The 15,976-nt window shown below is 42.7% G+C and overlaps 1 protein-coding gene across 2 annotated transcripts in view; it reads left to right on the forward strand.

Moving 5' to 3' along the window:
• AOAH (acyloxyacyl hydrolase) overlaps positions 1-15,178 on the forward strand; it is a 224,956-nt gene extending 209,778 nt beyond the window's left edge. The window contains exons 20-21 of one of the 2 annotated variants that reach the window (XM_077119693.1): positions 1,453-1,529; positions 14,243-15,178. In XM_077119693.1, the coding sequence (XP_076975808.1) occupies positions 1,453-1,529; positions 14,243-14,371 (206 nt within the window). In that variant the 3' untranslated portion in view covers positions 14,372-15,178. Of the gene's footprint in view, positions 1-1,452; positions 1,530-4,693; positions 7,239-14,242 lie in introns of those variants that run through there. The other variant, XM_077119705.1, reaches the window with a different exon arrangement.
• The last annotated feature ends 798 nt before the right edge of the window (positions 15,179-15,976 follow it).

Consider the following 15,976-nt stretch of genomic DNA (forward strand, 5'->3'; position numbering starts at 1 on the left):
TATGGCCAAGGCCAGGAAAGAAACTCTTCAGAGCCACAAGCTGCTTTGGCAAAACAAATAAGCTCCTCACAAGGGTTTAGGCATTAATACAGCTCTGAGCTTCCTATCAGAAGAGCAGATACACACCATTTCTTCAGAAACACACTGTTTGCCAGCATAAGTAATTTCCACCATGGGACTCTATGTGGGGGACACCACAGGACACAATACACTATGTCCTCAATTTGAGTTTTTAGGTAATGCAAAGGCCAATTTCCAGTGGCTTCTTCTACTAACAACCTCCAATATAATCCAGAAGTGCAATATAATGGTGTGGCCCCACGGTAGCTGTTCTGCAAGGAATTAAGCTCATGGGGATTGGTAAATCAATGTGCAAGACTGCAAGCCACTAGCGTAAATTTCTTCCAGGGCTCTGAGAAGGGCAGCATCATTTGTGGCCCTCTGGGGACAAGGGGTGGGCAGTAAGTGATGGTGGTAGGGTAGGACCAAGATCCTAAATGGACATTAGTCCACCTAGCATGCTAGGTAGTGGCATATTAAGACTCATGTCGAAAGCAGCATAATATTGATTCAGCCCTGAGGAAGTCCAGCTTGTCTTGTTCCAAGTCTCCAATAGAATCTCCATTCCTTCCCTTGGCATGAAAGGGGGAAAATGAAAAAGAGTCTCTGCCTTTGAGTTCCTTATGGGGTGAAGAGAAAAAACACTTGGGGAATCTTAGCTATGCCCGCTCCCTGCACTGGACATGAGGAAGTGAAGGGATGGACAACATGGAAAGCAGCAGGCTCAGATTTTCCTCCCTGGAGGCTCTCTAGGGAATTGAAATATCCTAGAGTTCTTGTTGAGTCTTTCATATTACAGCACTGAGTTAATTGTGCCATTGCCCCGGAGCAGCCGACATTCTTGGTCTTTTGCCCAAACCGAAGGACAGTTTCATTGCTTTTCATACTTTGGACTCATAATATTGCTCCCACAGCCATACTCTCTCAAAGGGTGATGTTGAGATAATCTTATGTAATTATATAAGTTTTCCACCGTACTGTATGATTTTTAACTGTGATTGCTTGACACATGCAGGCAGTGTCTGGAGATGGCAGCCCGTGAAAGGAGAAGTTTAACAAAACGTTCAACTTTCCCCTCCTGCTCCAGCAACACTGTTCTACTGCGCCCCTGAAAAATGAGATGGACTTAAATTGGTGTTGAATATTTTAGAGCTCATCTCTCCCCTCTGCCTTCCCTACTACCTACAGCACATCCACCCAACACTCTCACCAATTCACTTCTTGAGTTAGAAAAAAAAATTTTTTTAATCATACAGTGGAAAGATCCTTGCTGCTCAGGAAGCCCGCAGCCTAAATTGGCAGCTAGAGGCAGCAGTGGGAGCTCTGACAGCATGTCTCACTGTCCTTGTTCCCAGGAGTGAGTCTGTAACCCTCTGTTTGTGTGTCCCACAGTCACAGAGGAGTGGCAGAAGAGAGGCGGGCAGCCCTGGCAGCTTGTCGAACCCGTGGATGGATTTCACCCTAATGAGGTAAACACAGTCACAAGATAGCGCCTTGGGGTAATTTTTTAACATATTCAAGCATTCATGTGTTTTGTTCCAGAAAGGATTTAAGGTAATTTACACACTTGTGTAAGATAGAAAATTAAATTTAAATAAAAAGTACAGATCAGGATGAGAGGAAAATAAAGTAAAAAAAATTCTATAGTCCATAAAATGGGTGCAGAAAGTCCTGAGAAACTGCAAAATCAACTCTGTGCTTTCCAGGAACCAATGCAAAGATGGGTGTAAGTCACGGCCTCAAATAAGCAAAAAAAAAATCAAGCATTCAGGGAAACACACATACACAAGATCCCTGGAAGTAAGACCTGTGAGAAAGTTCTTCAATGGAACTTCCTAGAAAGGACTGTAGGAGAAGAGAACAACATCCCTAGCATCACCCTGCAGTGGGTGCTCTTTCTCATCTAGGGGTCCAAAGTGCAGTTTGCAAAGTAGCTCTACTAGGGCCTCTGCACAAAGCAAGGGGCGCTGAGGGCGGGACTCTTCCCTCCCGCACCCAGCACTCCCATGGCCATTATCTGGGCTTCAACCCGGGAAGCTCCACTCTCATCTGTGATATATACAGGACTTGAACCTGAAGTTTAACTCTTCAAAAAAAAAGTAGTGGGGTGAGGAGAGGGAAGTTCTGCTACTTCCGTAAGTTTGAAAGTTGGTCATCTACAGGAATAGATGGGCCCCCTGCCGTCAGGCAATCTTGCAAAACTAGTCTTTCTGACCCAGCCTTTGGTAAAGGCGGTGTGGCAGTGACTTCAGCATACATTCTGGACAAGCACTCCAGGTGGCCTTGGTCTGGGTGATCAGCCAGGTCCGGACTTGTCATCCCCTCAGGAGCCTGGGAGGAGCGGCAGCCAGCCTACCTTCCCCTGACATGTAAGCAGGGCCAAGAATTATCTCCAAAATTAAATAATAAGACACTCTGTCAACAGCTGAATACACAGAGGAGTTTCACAAGTGCTGGGTAAATTTTAAAGTGGGTATTAAATGCCTACCTCCCTGTTTGAAATAACAGCAACAATGAATCTGAGTAATGCACCTCAGAAAACCTAACCTTCTTGTGTGTCGATTGGATGAGTTGACCAAAGAGAAGGATTGGCCAGAAGGTGGTTAAACCCTAAATATTATGGTTTGGCCCCAAAAATTATGTATTACACTTGGTTTCAGGATAGTTAATGTGAACCCATTGTTTCTGGCAATAATTAGATAGTCACTCTTGACCTCTGAAAGGCCTTTCCTGGTTGGTGGCAATTAAATGGCACCCTCTATACATAAGAGAATCTTACCCTTCTGATGATTAGGGAATGGGGATGCAGAGAGATAGCTAGGATGGAAGCAGTGAGGAATCTATTAAAAAGAAGTGGGTCAGGGTGGGCCATGGTGGCTCAGCAGGTAGAGTTCTTGCCTGTCATGCCAGAGATCCAGGTTTGGTTCCTGGTGCCTGCCCAAGCGAAAAAAAAAAAAAAAAAAAGTGGGTCAAATGCAGCTTGCTTTATCATACAGGACATTTTTGCCTGATCTGTCAAAACACCAGTCTCTCCCTGACTCTTAAAATACCATGAGGTACAAAGTCTATCAAATTGGGGTTCTATCTTGCACTCAAGCTGCAGCTTACGCACTATACCTGATCATTGAAATCAGAGTCATAAGATAAAGATCATTATGTGCCCTTGGGCGGGCCGCGGTGGCTCAGCGGGCAAAGTGCTTGCCTGCTATGCCGGAGGACCTCGGTTCGATTCCCGGCCCCAGCCCATGTAACAAATACGGAGAAACAGAATACAATAAAACAAGAAAATGTTTAAAGATGTTTCCCTTTCTTCCTTCCTTCTCTCTGTCTTTCCTTTAAAAAAAAAAAAAAAAAAAAAAAAAAAAAAAAAAAAAAAAGATCATTATGTGCCCTAATCTTATGTTGTTCCTAAGAGACTTGTTCACTAGCTAGGAGCAGGTGATAAAGTGGGCAGCAAATATAGTCATGCCTACAGCCTGCCAATTACCATGTATATTGAGCCAAAAAAAAGTCCAGGTTGGCAACTTGCCATCCAAAAATATTTATTGAAACATTACCAAGTGTCAGACACAGTAAGAATTCAAGTGAACAAGAAACCGCCCCTGCCTTTTAAGGAGACTATTGTATAGAATGGGAGGATGGCAGACAGTCAATAAAGTGGGGAATGCTCAAACTGGGCGAGTACAGAATGCTATGGGAGTGTGTGTAGGGGATGGAATGGGGGAGAGGGATGTTAGAAAAGGCTTTCCAGAGAAGGTGACATCAGAACTAAGACCAGGAATCAGCTGAGTGAAGGGATTGGGAAGGGGGTTGCAGAAAGCATTTTGTGTAGGGGAAACTGCATGAGAAAAGACCAGAATATGAACGAAAGCCTGGCACACAGGAGGAAATGAAAGCCCTTCAGCTGAGCTGAGTGCAGAGTATGACAGTAGAGTTAAGAGGGAGGAATCTAGAAAGAAGTGTTCAAGGGCCAAATCACATAAGGTCTGAATGGAGTTTGGGCTTTTTTCTTTGGGAAATGAGGAACCATTGAGGCTTTTAAGTAAGGAACAAATGTATTAGGATTTGTGTTTTAAAAAGATGCCTGTGGTAGCAGTGTAGAGAATGTTTTGGTGAAGGGCAAGTCCAGAAAGAGGGAGATCAGTTTGGAGGAGCTTGATAGCCTGCGTATAAGATGGTGGCAGCCCTAACAAAGGCAGTAGGGGTGGGAATAGAGAAACGTTTATGTTGGAGAGATTGAGACAAGTCAATGGAACATAGCCATTTACTGCATGTGAGGTGAGAAATGATAAGCATGACACTTCTTTTAGGACATGGGAAAATGGAGATGGTTCTATTATCCATTGAGATAAGGAGCCCAGTGGGGAGGGCTAATGAGGGGAGGAGTTGGATATATGTTGGATTTAAGGGGCTTATAGGACGTCCCTATAGTGGAGATGACCTTTGGCCAGTACCTATGCACGTTTAGAGGTCAGGAAAGGCATCTGGGCTAGAAATACAGGTGTGAGTACCATTGGCATAGATTTGCAGCTTAAAGCAGTGGAGTACAGCCTCTGAGGTATCCCTGCATACTTCCCTCCAGATGATGTGTCTCACGGTAGGTCTGGTGTTAATGTATCCTCCTTGACCTTAGGTTAACTATGGGAGCTCACCTTTTCCATCTCAAAAGAGCCAGATGAGCAGGCCGGGTCTCAGGACATGATCCATATGGGACAGACACAATGTCCACCAAAGGAGCAGACTCAGACCATTGCCCTCCTCCAGTTCTTGGGTATCTGAGAGAAACCAGCTGGTACTGGCCCCTCACCATCAAGAGGGGTAAGGGCTTATTTCTTATTGACCTATTTCTTCCTAAAATCCAGGTAGAAAGACAGGGGGAAGGTCTAACTACTATTGGTTCAGCTGTTCCAATTTTCTTAGAGAAATAAGTTTAATAAATAGAAACATGGGCTGTATTGACTGGTTCAAATTTATGATTGCTACATGATCATTTTTGAGCCAAGTCACATTCACCATCAGAACACTTTGCTTATATTTTAATGACAATAGATAAGCATAGAAAAGTTTCCAACATACATACTGATAGAAATTTAGAACCAGACCTTCTTCAGAATAAAGGGTTGTGATGCTGGACTTGATGCAATGACCTTGATGGGTCACTGGATACACTTCAGAGTTCTGATCTCTTTAGAGTATTCTGGCCTAAAACCTCATGTTTGCAAGTCAACAGCTTATATTTTAGAGCAGGAGACACTTACTGGGCTGAGATTGACCCAAAGGATCAAATTGTGAAGGAAAACACATATCAAAGAGGATCAAGACTGAGAGGGCATTTTAATTATCTATTGCTGTATAATAAATTATTCAAAGTGCAAATTTATTATCTCACCATTTCTGTGAGCAAGAATCTGAGCATGGCTTATTTCAGTTCTTTGCTTTGAGGTCTCTCACAAGACCTGTCAGCCAGGGCTGGAGTCTCATGTGGAGTTTTGCCTGGGGAAGGACCTTCTTCCAAGCTCACGTATTTGTTGGCAGAATTTATTTACTTGAGGCCTGATGAACTGAGTGCCACAGTTGTTTGTTGGTTGATGGACAGAGGCCATCTCTGCTTCCTTGCCATGTGGGCCTTTCCAACATGGAAGCTTGTTTCATCAATGTGTGCAAAACAACACAGAGAGTCTGCTAGCAAGATGGAAGTCACAATTTTGTGGAGCCTAATCACAGGAGTAACATCCATCACCTTTTCTGTATTCTGTGGGTTATAAGCAAATCACAGGCCCCACCCACACTCAAAGGAGAGGGATTACTGAAGGTGTGACTATTAGGATGTAGGTGTCATTGAGGATCATCTTAAAAGCTGCCACCACAGATGGGTTGACCAGATGGAGAACCTAGAGATGATTAGTGGCCTTGAGTGAGAGCAGGTTCAACAGATTGGACTCCCCATCAAACCACTTCGTGAATGGGAAGAAAGTCTGACTTGGAAAAGAAGCAGTGTTGCAAAGCCTCAAGACTCAGATTTGTGACCCGTGGAAGATGCAGAAATTCCACCTGCTTAAGCATCCACTTTTAAAGATCTCTGCCAAATTAAGCATCTGAAGAGTCACATAAAAGATCTCTGGATCTAAAATCAGACAAGAATGAAGCAAAAAGTGTTGAGAAATCCACAGACACATTAAACCCAGTTTTCTTGGCTACTCTTCAACCACTTCCCAGACACCTCCTGCCTTCGAAGCTTCACCCAAGCCATCCTCTTCACCAAAGCACCCTCTTCTTCTCCCATCATTCCAGTAGCTCCTCCAACCACCCCATTAGAACTTTTGCTGTAGGCTATGAATCTTCCATGACATCTATCCCCTTCCTACCTCTTCTGCCCTGACCCTGTTCAGTGCTGGAGACAGAAATAGTAGATTTAATCAATGGAGGAGTTTTAAATAAGGTAAAAGCCTCTGTATCTCTATTTGTTTCAACTTGTAAGCCCCTGGGAACCAAAGGCCCTGGGCAAACTTGTGGAATCCCTCATAAAAAGTAGCTCTACTGGCAGTAGAGAAGAGGATGACGAAGGGTATCTGGGGCCTAGGAACACTCAAATAACACTTCACAAGCAGTCTCCTTAGCCTGGCCCTGCCTAGGATCAAGGACCATGTCGACTGAATTTGCTTTATGCACAAAACAATGCTTTTAGTGACGATCTCAGTGAGTTAGGGAATGGCGCTGGGAGTTTACATTTTTACCTTATTCTCAAAGTGTTTAAATACATCTTACAGCATTGCCTTTTAAATTTAAAGATTTAAAATTAATTGGGACCAAATTTATCCAGGTCTAATAGATGGTGTTTCTGAGCAAATTAGGAGACCCAAAAAGCAAAGCTCTGCCTTCCCTGTGGAAAGGGCTTCCCTGCAGGTTTTTAAAAGCTGTCGTATCAAGATAGCCTGAAAACTTTCTGGCTGCAGGAAAAAAAAATACTCAGAATGGATTTTTTTTTTTCTGGTGGGATCTCAGAATTAAATTTAGTGAGAGTTCAACTTTAAAGAAATTAAGCCATTATAAGTTTTTAGGTGAAATCTATATAACCGATTCAGAATTGCATTCATTCTTTTGAAATACTACAAAAAGGTAGTTTTTAGGATTTGTCTTTATGGTTGCTTTACTAAAGACCTCTGTTTTTATAGCCAAATAAATGCCATTAGCCTGTGAAATGGGAGTAGGGAGGAATCCCATGCTCGAGCTGTGACCAATGTTGGGATCTGTCATGTCCCAGTGTGTGTCATGAACTTGAACTTGTGGGATTGAATGGACAAAAGTGAATTTGCTTGGAGGACCGGGGACCCTCCTGGGAAAGAATTCATTGTAAGTAAATACACGGTTAAGCAAAGAAGATTGGCCCAATTCTGAAAGTTATATAGGGGCCATCACTAAGGGCCCAATCAAGGAACATCAGCCACCACCCAACCCCTATGGCCCCACAAACTCATGTCCTAGTCCTGGAGTCAGCAGGGGCTGCAAGTAAAAACTGAAAGAGCTGTGTCATAAAAATTCATGTAAGACAATAGCATACTAAGCCATCCTGCTCTGTTGTTTCTTCCGTAAGAATTTAAAGAGGAGCAAGACATTCTCCCTGGACTAAGAACCACCACATGATTTGGCCCCATGAAGGCTTCCAAGCAACAGTGGCAGGCAGATAGATGTGATGGCAATATTTCACAGAGGCACTGATGCTGGACGCTCCTGCAAGAGTGGCCTGCAGAGCGGGATGCCACTTGTAGGGGTCCCATACCAGAGAAGCAGCAGTACCCAGCAGATGTGAACAGAAGAAGGGGTCACATCTGCCACAACTTTGATGTGCAGGATCAAAGCAGCACTGCCCACATGGCAGCTATCTGGACCAGCTCATGAGCCTGGGGAATTGCCTTCTGCAACTGGGACCCCACTATAGCACACATGCAATGGAATCTATGAAATAGTTTCCCTGTTGCCTGGGGTATTTGTTTGCTAAAGCTGCAGGAATGCACTATATTAGAAATGGAATGGCTTTTAAAAAGGGAATGTAATAGTTACAAGTTTACAGTTCTAAGGCCATAAAAATACCCAAATTAAGACACCAACAAAAGGTTACCATCACTCAAGAAAGGCTGATGCCATCTGGAACATCTCTATCAGCTAGGAAGACACGTGGCTGGTGTCTGCAGGACTTTGTTCATGGTTCCATTGCTTCCAACTTCTAATTTCTTCTCTAAGCATCTGTGAGCCTTCACTTAGATCCTCCAGGGCATAACTCTGGGTTCTGGCTTGCTTAGCATCTCATGGGAAGGCGCATGGCAACATCTGCTGGGCTCTGTATCTCCAAATGTCTGGATCTCATGTTGACTCTGTCGGTTCTGTGCATCTGCTAAGCATCTGCACCTGAGGTTTCTCCAAAATGTTTCCCCTTTTAAAGAACTCTAGTAAACTAATCAAGACCCACTCAGAATAGGCAGAGTCACAGCTCCATCTAATCAAAAGAGCACACCCACAACTGGGGTGTATCACATCTCCACAGAAACAATCCAATCCAAGTTTAAACCCTAATCAACAGGTCTGGCCCACAAGATTGGAGCAGGATTAGACATGGCTTTTCTGGGGTACATAATAGTTTCAAACCAGCACACCCAGTGACTTCATTTTAACTCCTGGTGAAATCCAACTTTTCTCAAATCTCCAGATCTGAAATGGGCTCATCTGCCCATTTTAATGGGCTAAAATGTCAGCCAAGGGCTAAAAGCCACTACTGTTGGTCTCTCAGAACTAAGTTTATTACCAAAAGTAAGTAGTCTCTGAAGCATTGGGTTCTCGAACTATATTGTGCATCAGAATTGCCTGGGGCAGTTGTGATTATAAATGTGAATTCTCTGGCCCCATCCTCAGATAATCTATTCCAGTGGGTTGTAGGGGGGTTCAGGAAGGTGCCCTTTCAATAGACTTCCCGGCAATATAGTTGCTTGAGATCTGCAGACCACATTTGGAGAATTCTTATCCTAAAAGACTGGCAGTCAAAACCAAATATATTAAGTGTTGGATAATTTAAAAGAAAAAATAGTAACATTATGTGCGCATGTGCTCTGAAATATAATGCTAGCTTTGTCATAATCCTAGTGAAAAGATAAGGCAGGCACTGAAAAGATTGTTCTGGAAGAAATGCAAAGTAAAAGCAACTAGCAAAACCTTTCAGTTAATTGTATGAAAGACAATCTAAGAGGCCCAGCACAGAGTCAAAGGACAGCAAGGCAAGATTTTAGCAGAGATTTCATTCAAAAAACCAAAGGCCAGAGTACGCCCAGGAATCAATATAGCTCCTCGTAAGAGGACCAACGGCAGCAGTGGCCAATAAAAGGATGGTTCAACACAATTTCAAATCATCACAAACAATTAAATAAATATCCTGCTATTTAACACAGAGCTGAGTTGATGAACTCAGAAACTTTTTCTGGCTTTGCTGTGCTGAATTGAATACATTCATATGCAATTCAGTAAGAAAGTGGCCTCTGAAAGATTTTCAACTAAAGAAGAATCTAAATCATTTAACCAGAACACCCCATCCCCTAGCATTCCACTGGACTGGATTTGTCCATGTATGTGTCCAGAGTGTTAGAGAGCAAGGTGGTCTCTGTGAAGCCCTCCGGGGTTGCTGATACTGTGTCCCTAGGGGGAGGGGCTGTCTCCATCTACCATCGTGAGGACAAACACTGGGGAAGTGTGTGGCATCTGATGGAATACCACGCACTGAAGAAAGACAGTGATGTGGATCTACAGAAATATGACTGTAATATAGAGCTGAGTAAATAAAAGCAAATAAAGATGTGGGGATGGTTACATTACTAAACGCATTTGTCAATACCCATGAAATTGTTTACCAAAGAGAGTTCTTTTTACTGTATGTAAATAATACTTCCAAAAAGCAGCTTATAAAATGTCATTTACAGAGGAATTCAATTTGCGTGTGTACATATGTATGTGCATGTGTATATATTCATATAAGTATGTATTTGTATGTATCTGTGTATGCGTCTGTATGTACATGTGTAGATATATATGTATGTGTATGTGTGTATGTGTGTGTGTGTAGATTCAGATAAAAAATCAGGAAGGTTCTACATCTAATGTCAAGAGTAGCTACCTCTACTGTAGTTACAGATGACTGTTATTTTTCCATTCTCTTTTTTGCTTAACTGCTTTTAAACTTTCTCTAGAATGAATAGGTATGGCTTTAGTATTTTAAATCATGAATACAGAGGCACAAAAGAAGCAAGAACTTACCTAGAGTGCTGAGAGTAAAGGGTACCTGTGTCTTATCCTATGCCGTGTATCACGGGGTTACAATAGGAGCTTCATTATAAGGGAAGCCCACCGTAGATGTTCAGGAAATATTTGCCAAATAAATGAATGATTGGAGAGGGCCATTTTGTCATAAGTCTCTAGTTTAGTGATAACATTGCCACTCTTATTTTAGACCTGGCTATATTCGCAATGCATACACAAAAATTTTCATCTACATTAGAGTGACAGCCACTTAACTGCTTTGGAACCAAACTGGTACCACATACTTTAAGTCTGAGCTCTCTCATTTTAACTTTCCTCTCCTCACCCTCACCCTCATCTCATCCCTTATTAACTGAGATAGGGAAATACAGAACCTCAGATGCCTTGGTACAACATAACTGTTGGGAAGACAACTTAAATGTATAAAGTTGAGAGGCAAAAAAAAAAAAAAAAGAAGAAGAAGAAACAGTAATTTTCCACATATCTGGCAGCAACTTCTTCGCTGAGAAATGACAAGAAAAACAGCCCCCAGACCAGTCTTCTGTCCTGGGAGACACTGACTGCCTTGTGTGTGGGAGCAATGATCAGGGCCTTCCCAAAAACCTGCCAGCTAGACAATCAGACTCTGCCTTGTTCCTCCTTTTAAGATGAGAAGAAGTATGTGCATGTGTATGTATATATGTGTAGTGTGCAGTGTGTGTGTGGTACTGTGCATGGTGTGTGTTTATATGTGTGTGGTGTGACTTTGTGTACGGTGTGTATATGCATTGTGTATGTGAGGTGTGTGTATGTATGTGTGCCTGTTTGAAAGGATTTAGGTACCCTAGAAGAGCCATGTTTTAATCCTAATTAGTCTTGTGCGATCAACAGTTTCTTCTAATCCATATTCAGCACTATAGGTTGGAAACTTGATTAGGTCGTCTCCATGGAGATGTGACTCAATCAGTTGTGAGTATTAAACTTGATTAGAGGGAGACGTGTCTCCACCCATTCCACATGGGTCTTGATTAGTTTACTGGAATCCTATAAAAGAGGAGACGTTTTGGAGAGAGTTCCTTTTGAGAACGAGGAGAGAGCCACAGAACCACGACAGAATGCTGAGAGAACCAGCCAGCGACCTTTGGAAATGAAGAAGGAGAATGCGGGCGGGAAGCTGTATGAAGCAAGAGGCCTGGAGAGGAAGCTAGTAGACATTGCCATGTTCACCTCATGCCTTTCCAGTGGAGAGAGAAACCCTGAACTTTATCGGCCGTTCTTGACTGGAGGTAACCTCTTCTTGGTGCCTTAATTTGGACATTTTTATAAACTTGCTTTAACTGGTACATTTTCTGAGCCTTAGAACTATAAATTCACAACCTATTAAGTTCCCCTTTTTAAAAGCCATATCATTTCTGGTATATTGCATTCTGGCAGCTGGCAAACTAGAATAGTGTGTGTGTGATGTGGGTGGTGTAGTGTGTGCAGTGTGTGAGAATGTGGTTGGTGTGCGTGGTATAGTGTGTATGTTACACGTCACATGGATACAGTCAAGATTCTGTAGTTGCATGGATGGAATTTGGGTTCCACCTCAGAAGGCTCAGGAACAAATGAAAATATTGGGGCTATTTAATTTCATGACTCAATCAATTCTAGCTTTTTCTAATAACCTCTAAAATCCTACATTCAATTTAGACCCAGAAAGGGCCTTAGAGATCATTTACTCGGACCCATTCATTTTACAAATGAGAGAACTGGGGCCTGGAAGGGGAAGAGGCCAACATCACACAGGGGTTGGCGGCCCTGCCTTTAGGAATGGTGAACAGGAACTGCCCTTTGGGGATAATGGCCACGTGCTTGAAGATGGAATTGGGGGCATTCTCCAGCATCCTCCCTGAACAGTGTAGTCTCCCTTCCTACCACCACCCCTCCCACTCCCCACAAACCCCACCAAGGCCCTCAGCGATCACATCTCTCCCACCATCCAACATTAAACACTACTGTTGGGACACCTAACAGCCTGGCCAGCCCCTACTTCCTAAATGAGAGCATTACCTTCAGAGAAAAAAGTCCTCCTCAGAAATGTATTAATGATAAGTCAGCGGACTGGACAAGCAAGAAAGTCTCCTGATAATATGATGAATAAAGATGAACCTGATGTGCAGCATGGGAATCAGGTAGTGGGCACAAGGCAGGAAGAGCCAGACATTAGTCCATTTTGCATTGGGCAGGGCAGGGGACCCCTCACTCTGATGCTCTAGCCAGACTCTCCATTCTCACAGCCCCCTTTTAGGATCACCTCATCCCCCAGACACTGGCAACTCGCCAACCATGCCATTCCCTCCCACACCTCTAGGCATTTGCAAGTGCTATGTCATCTCCTGTGGACAATGCTACCCCATGTGATCTATTTAGTGAACTGTCCTTTGAAAGTCAACTCAGCTGATCACCTTCTCCTTCAACTGCCCCTGTAAAGTTGTCTCCTCTTCCCCTTCTGACTTCATGCACCTCAATCACAACCCTTCCCCATGGGAGTCTGCCTCCATCAATAGACTGAATGCTCCTTGAAGTAAGAACTCATTCTGTCCATCTCCAAAACCCAAATCTTATACATGCAGTAAATATTAACTGTCCACAGAGAAATGATAAATGGATGTATATTAATTATCTATTACTGCTTAACAAATTATCACAAACTTGGCATTAATAAATATTTGAACATCCATTTGTCATCTCAGTTTCTGTGGGTCAAGAATCTGAGCAGAGCTCAGCTGGGTCCTCTGCTAAGGGTCCACTAGGCTGAAATGAAGGTGTCAGTCTGTGTCCTCACCCAGAAGCTTAACTAGGGAAGAACTGCTTCTGTGCCAGTCCCAAAAGCCATGTTTTAATCCTGATTCAATCTTTTGGGGGCAGCTATTTCTTTTAATCCTGTTTCAATATTGATTAGATTATCTCCACAGGCATGTGGCATGCCCAATTATGGGTGTGGCGTTTAATTAGATGAGATGAAACTCCACCCATTCCAAGTGGGTCTTGATTAGTTTACTGGAATCCTTTAAAAGAGGAAATATTTTGGAGAAAGTTCAGAGTCAATAGAGAGCCAGTGTAGACATTTGGAAATTGAGGCAGAAACAGCCTGAGTGCTAAGCAAGGACTCATGGAAATAGCCATAACCTGAAGAGAAAACTGTCTGACCCTGGCAGATGCTAAGTTAAGAGATGAAACCCATAGTTTTGTCCCAGAGCAGCTAAGTGAAGGCCCACAGACATTTAGAGAGGAAACCACTGGCATCAGGAACTGGAAACAAAGGAAATATGAACAGGGTCCAGCAGACACCAGCCATGTGTCTTCCCAGATCAGCCTTCCTTGAGCCAAAAGTATTTTTCTCTGGACGCCTTAGTTAGGACATATTTATGGTCTTAGAACTGTAAACTTATAACTTTTAAATTCCTTTTTGAAAAGCCATTCCATTATTGCATTCTTGCAGCTTAACAAACTAATTCAGCTTCTATACTCATTCAGGTTATTAGCAGATTCACTTCCTGTGGTTGTAGGAGTGAAGGCACCATCTTCTTGCTGTCTGTCTAGTTGTCTGCTGAAAGCTGCTCTCAGTTCCTTGCTACATGGCCCTCCCATCATGCCTGCTCTTTACAGCAAGTCAGCAAGGAGAGTTTCTAGAGCAAGTGAGCTAACAAGGCAGAGCCTTCTATAATGCAACGTAATCACAGAAGTGACAGCCTTTACCATGCCATATTATCTTGGTCCCACCCACCTTGAGGAGAAGGGACAATACAATAGTACGGACGTGGAATCATGGGAAGTCACTATTTCACCAGAGTAAATCACGTTGTCAAATTCTTTACCTTTTTGTAATTCCCCTTTTCCTCCTCCTTTGGGTCCTCTCTTGCAGGTGGGTTTGCTGCTGTTTGCAGATAGCTTCTGGAAGAAGGTGAACCGCCAATGGCCCCAGATCCTGGGAAAGGAGAACCCATTCAACCCCCAGATTGAACAGGTGTTTGGCGATCAAGGTGGGCACTGAGTCCCTGGGAACACACACTCCTGGAGAGCTCAAGGAGGCAGAAACTCAGGGAAATTCATCAATTCAGTCAACAAGTGGCTATGGGACATGCTGTGTCATGGGCCTGTAGAACCCTCTGTAGCAGAATCTTTCCAAAACACTTTACTCAGTGAAGAGTACATTGAAAGGACTGTGATTCTGTGTGCTTCTCAAATCACTTCCCCAATTTTCCTTCAACTGTCCCTCAAACAAGCATTAAAAAATAATGCTTTTTTTTCAAAAAAAAAAAGGAAAAAGTGTGCTAGGTGTCATTCCAAGCAAGAGACTATCTGTGCTCTTTAATAGAGATCATAATTTTTAAAAGAAGGCTTCTAAAAATACTGATGAAAATCCAGCAGTATTTGGCAACTTACCCCAGATGTGCTGGGGGTCTGATCCTCAATTTGTTATTGACTCTTCAAAGATGGTCCGGCAAGTTGAGGCTTCTCCTAAGAAGTCTTATGGTAGGCTTCCGAGGTTCCCACAAACAGGGACAATTTCATGGGATCCTCCTTAAAATATATAATACAAAATTATAACTACAAAATTAAGTGCAAACTTGAATATTTATTTAGAATGGGAAAAGAAATCACAACAAATAACAATTTTTTAAAGATGATAAATACCATAAGCCCACAAAAATACAGAAAAATGACAATTGTTCTTTCTTACAAAGATTTTCTTACATCCTTTGGCTGCCTAATATGATCACCTCTTCCTAAAACAATGATTTTATGATGTCATTTCTATGGAAATAATAGAAAAATAAAATTTGTTGCTTATTGTTGATAGTTTATAGGAGTATTTTTTTCATCTGTATAACTCATTAAGAGGTAAATTTTTAGGGTGGTTTATCAAAATGGGAAAATCTCTAACAAATTTTTTCATATATGAGTTATTAAAGATACACTCTCCAAAAAAGTAAATGAAAGACACAATTTCTGTTGTACTACTGCCATAGTTTTGTGTATATAAAAGTACAGAATTCCAATCAATACTAATTCCCATCTGTAGCAGATGCCTCATGTGTGCACCACCTTCCTCGCCCACCTCTGATTGCAGCCACCAGTTCATGGGTCAGTTTGTGTAAGCTCAGGCTCACTTCATGCCGCCAGCATCCCACCTCAAGCAAGCTCATCTTTCTATCTTCTGCCCTCAAGCTCACTTGGCGCAGCCCACATGCAGAGCACTTAAAACCCCCATAAGTAACCAGAGACCCATGATAAATGTACCAACTTCTTATTTTAGTGGCCAAATCAGGGAGGTATTCTGTGCATTTTTCAGGGGGTCCCAGTAGAATCAGGCCCCCTTTGCACACAGCAATGACCCTCTTTAGCACATCCTTATATTGGTGCTTCCTCCTACCCCATCTCACTCTCCTTACTACTGTGTTCCTCATTCCCAGGATCATTTTCCCTATCCCTCTGCATTGGCCAAACTTTGAGGTTAAGGGCACAGTCCTTAGCCCAACTGCAAGGAGGTAGAGCCTGTATTAGTTAGGGTTCTCTACAGAAACAGAATCAACAGGAAACACTCACAAGTATAAAATTTATAAAAGTGTCTCATATAACCGTGGTGTGGTAGTTA

The sequence above is a fragment of the Tamandua tetradactyla genome, chromosome 1 (genome assembly GCF_023851605.1).
Source record: "Tamandua tetradactyla isolate mTamTet1 chromosome 1, mTamTet1.pri, whole genome shotgun sequence".
Classification (NCBI taxonomy): domain Eukaryota; kingdom Metazoa; phylum Chordata; class Mammalia; order Pilosa; family Myrmecophagidae; genus Tamandua; species Tamandua tetradactyla.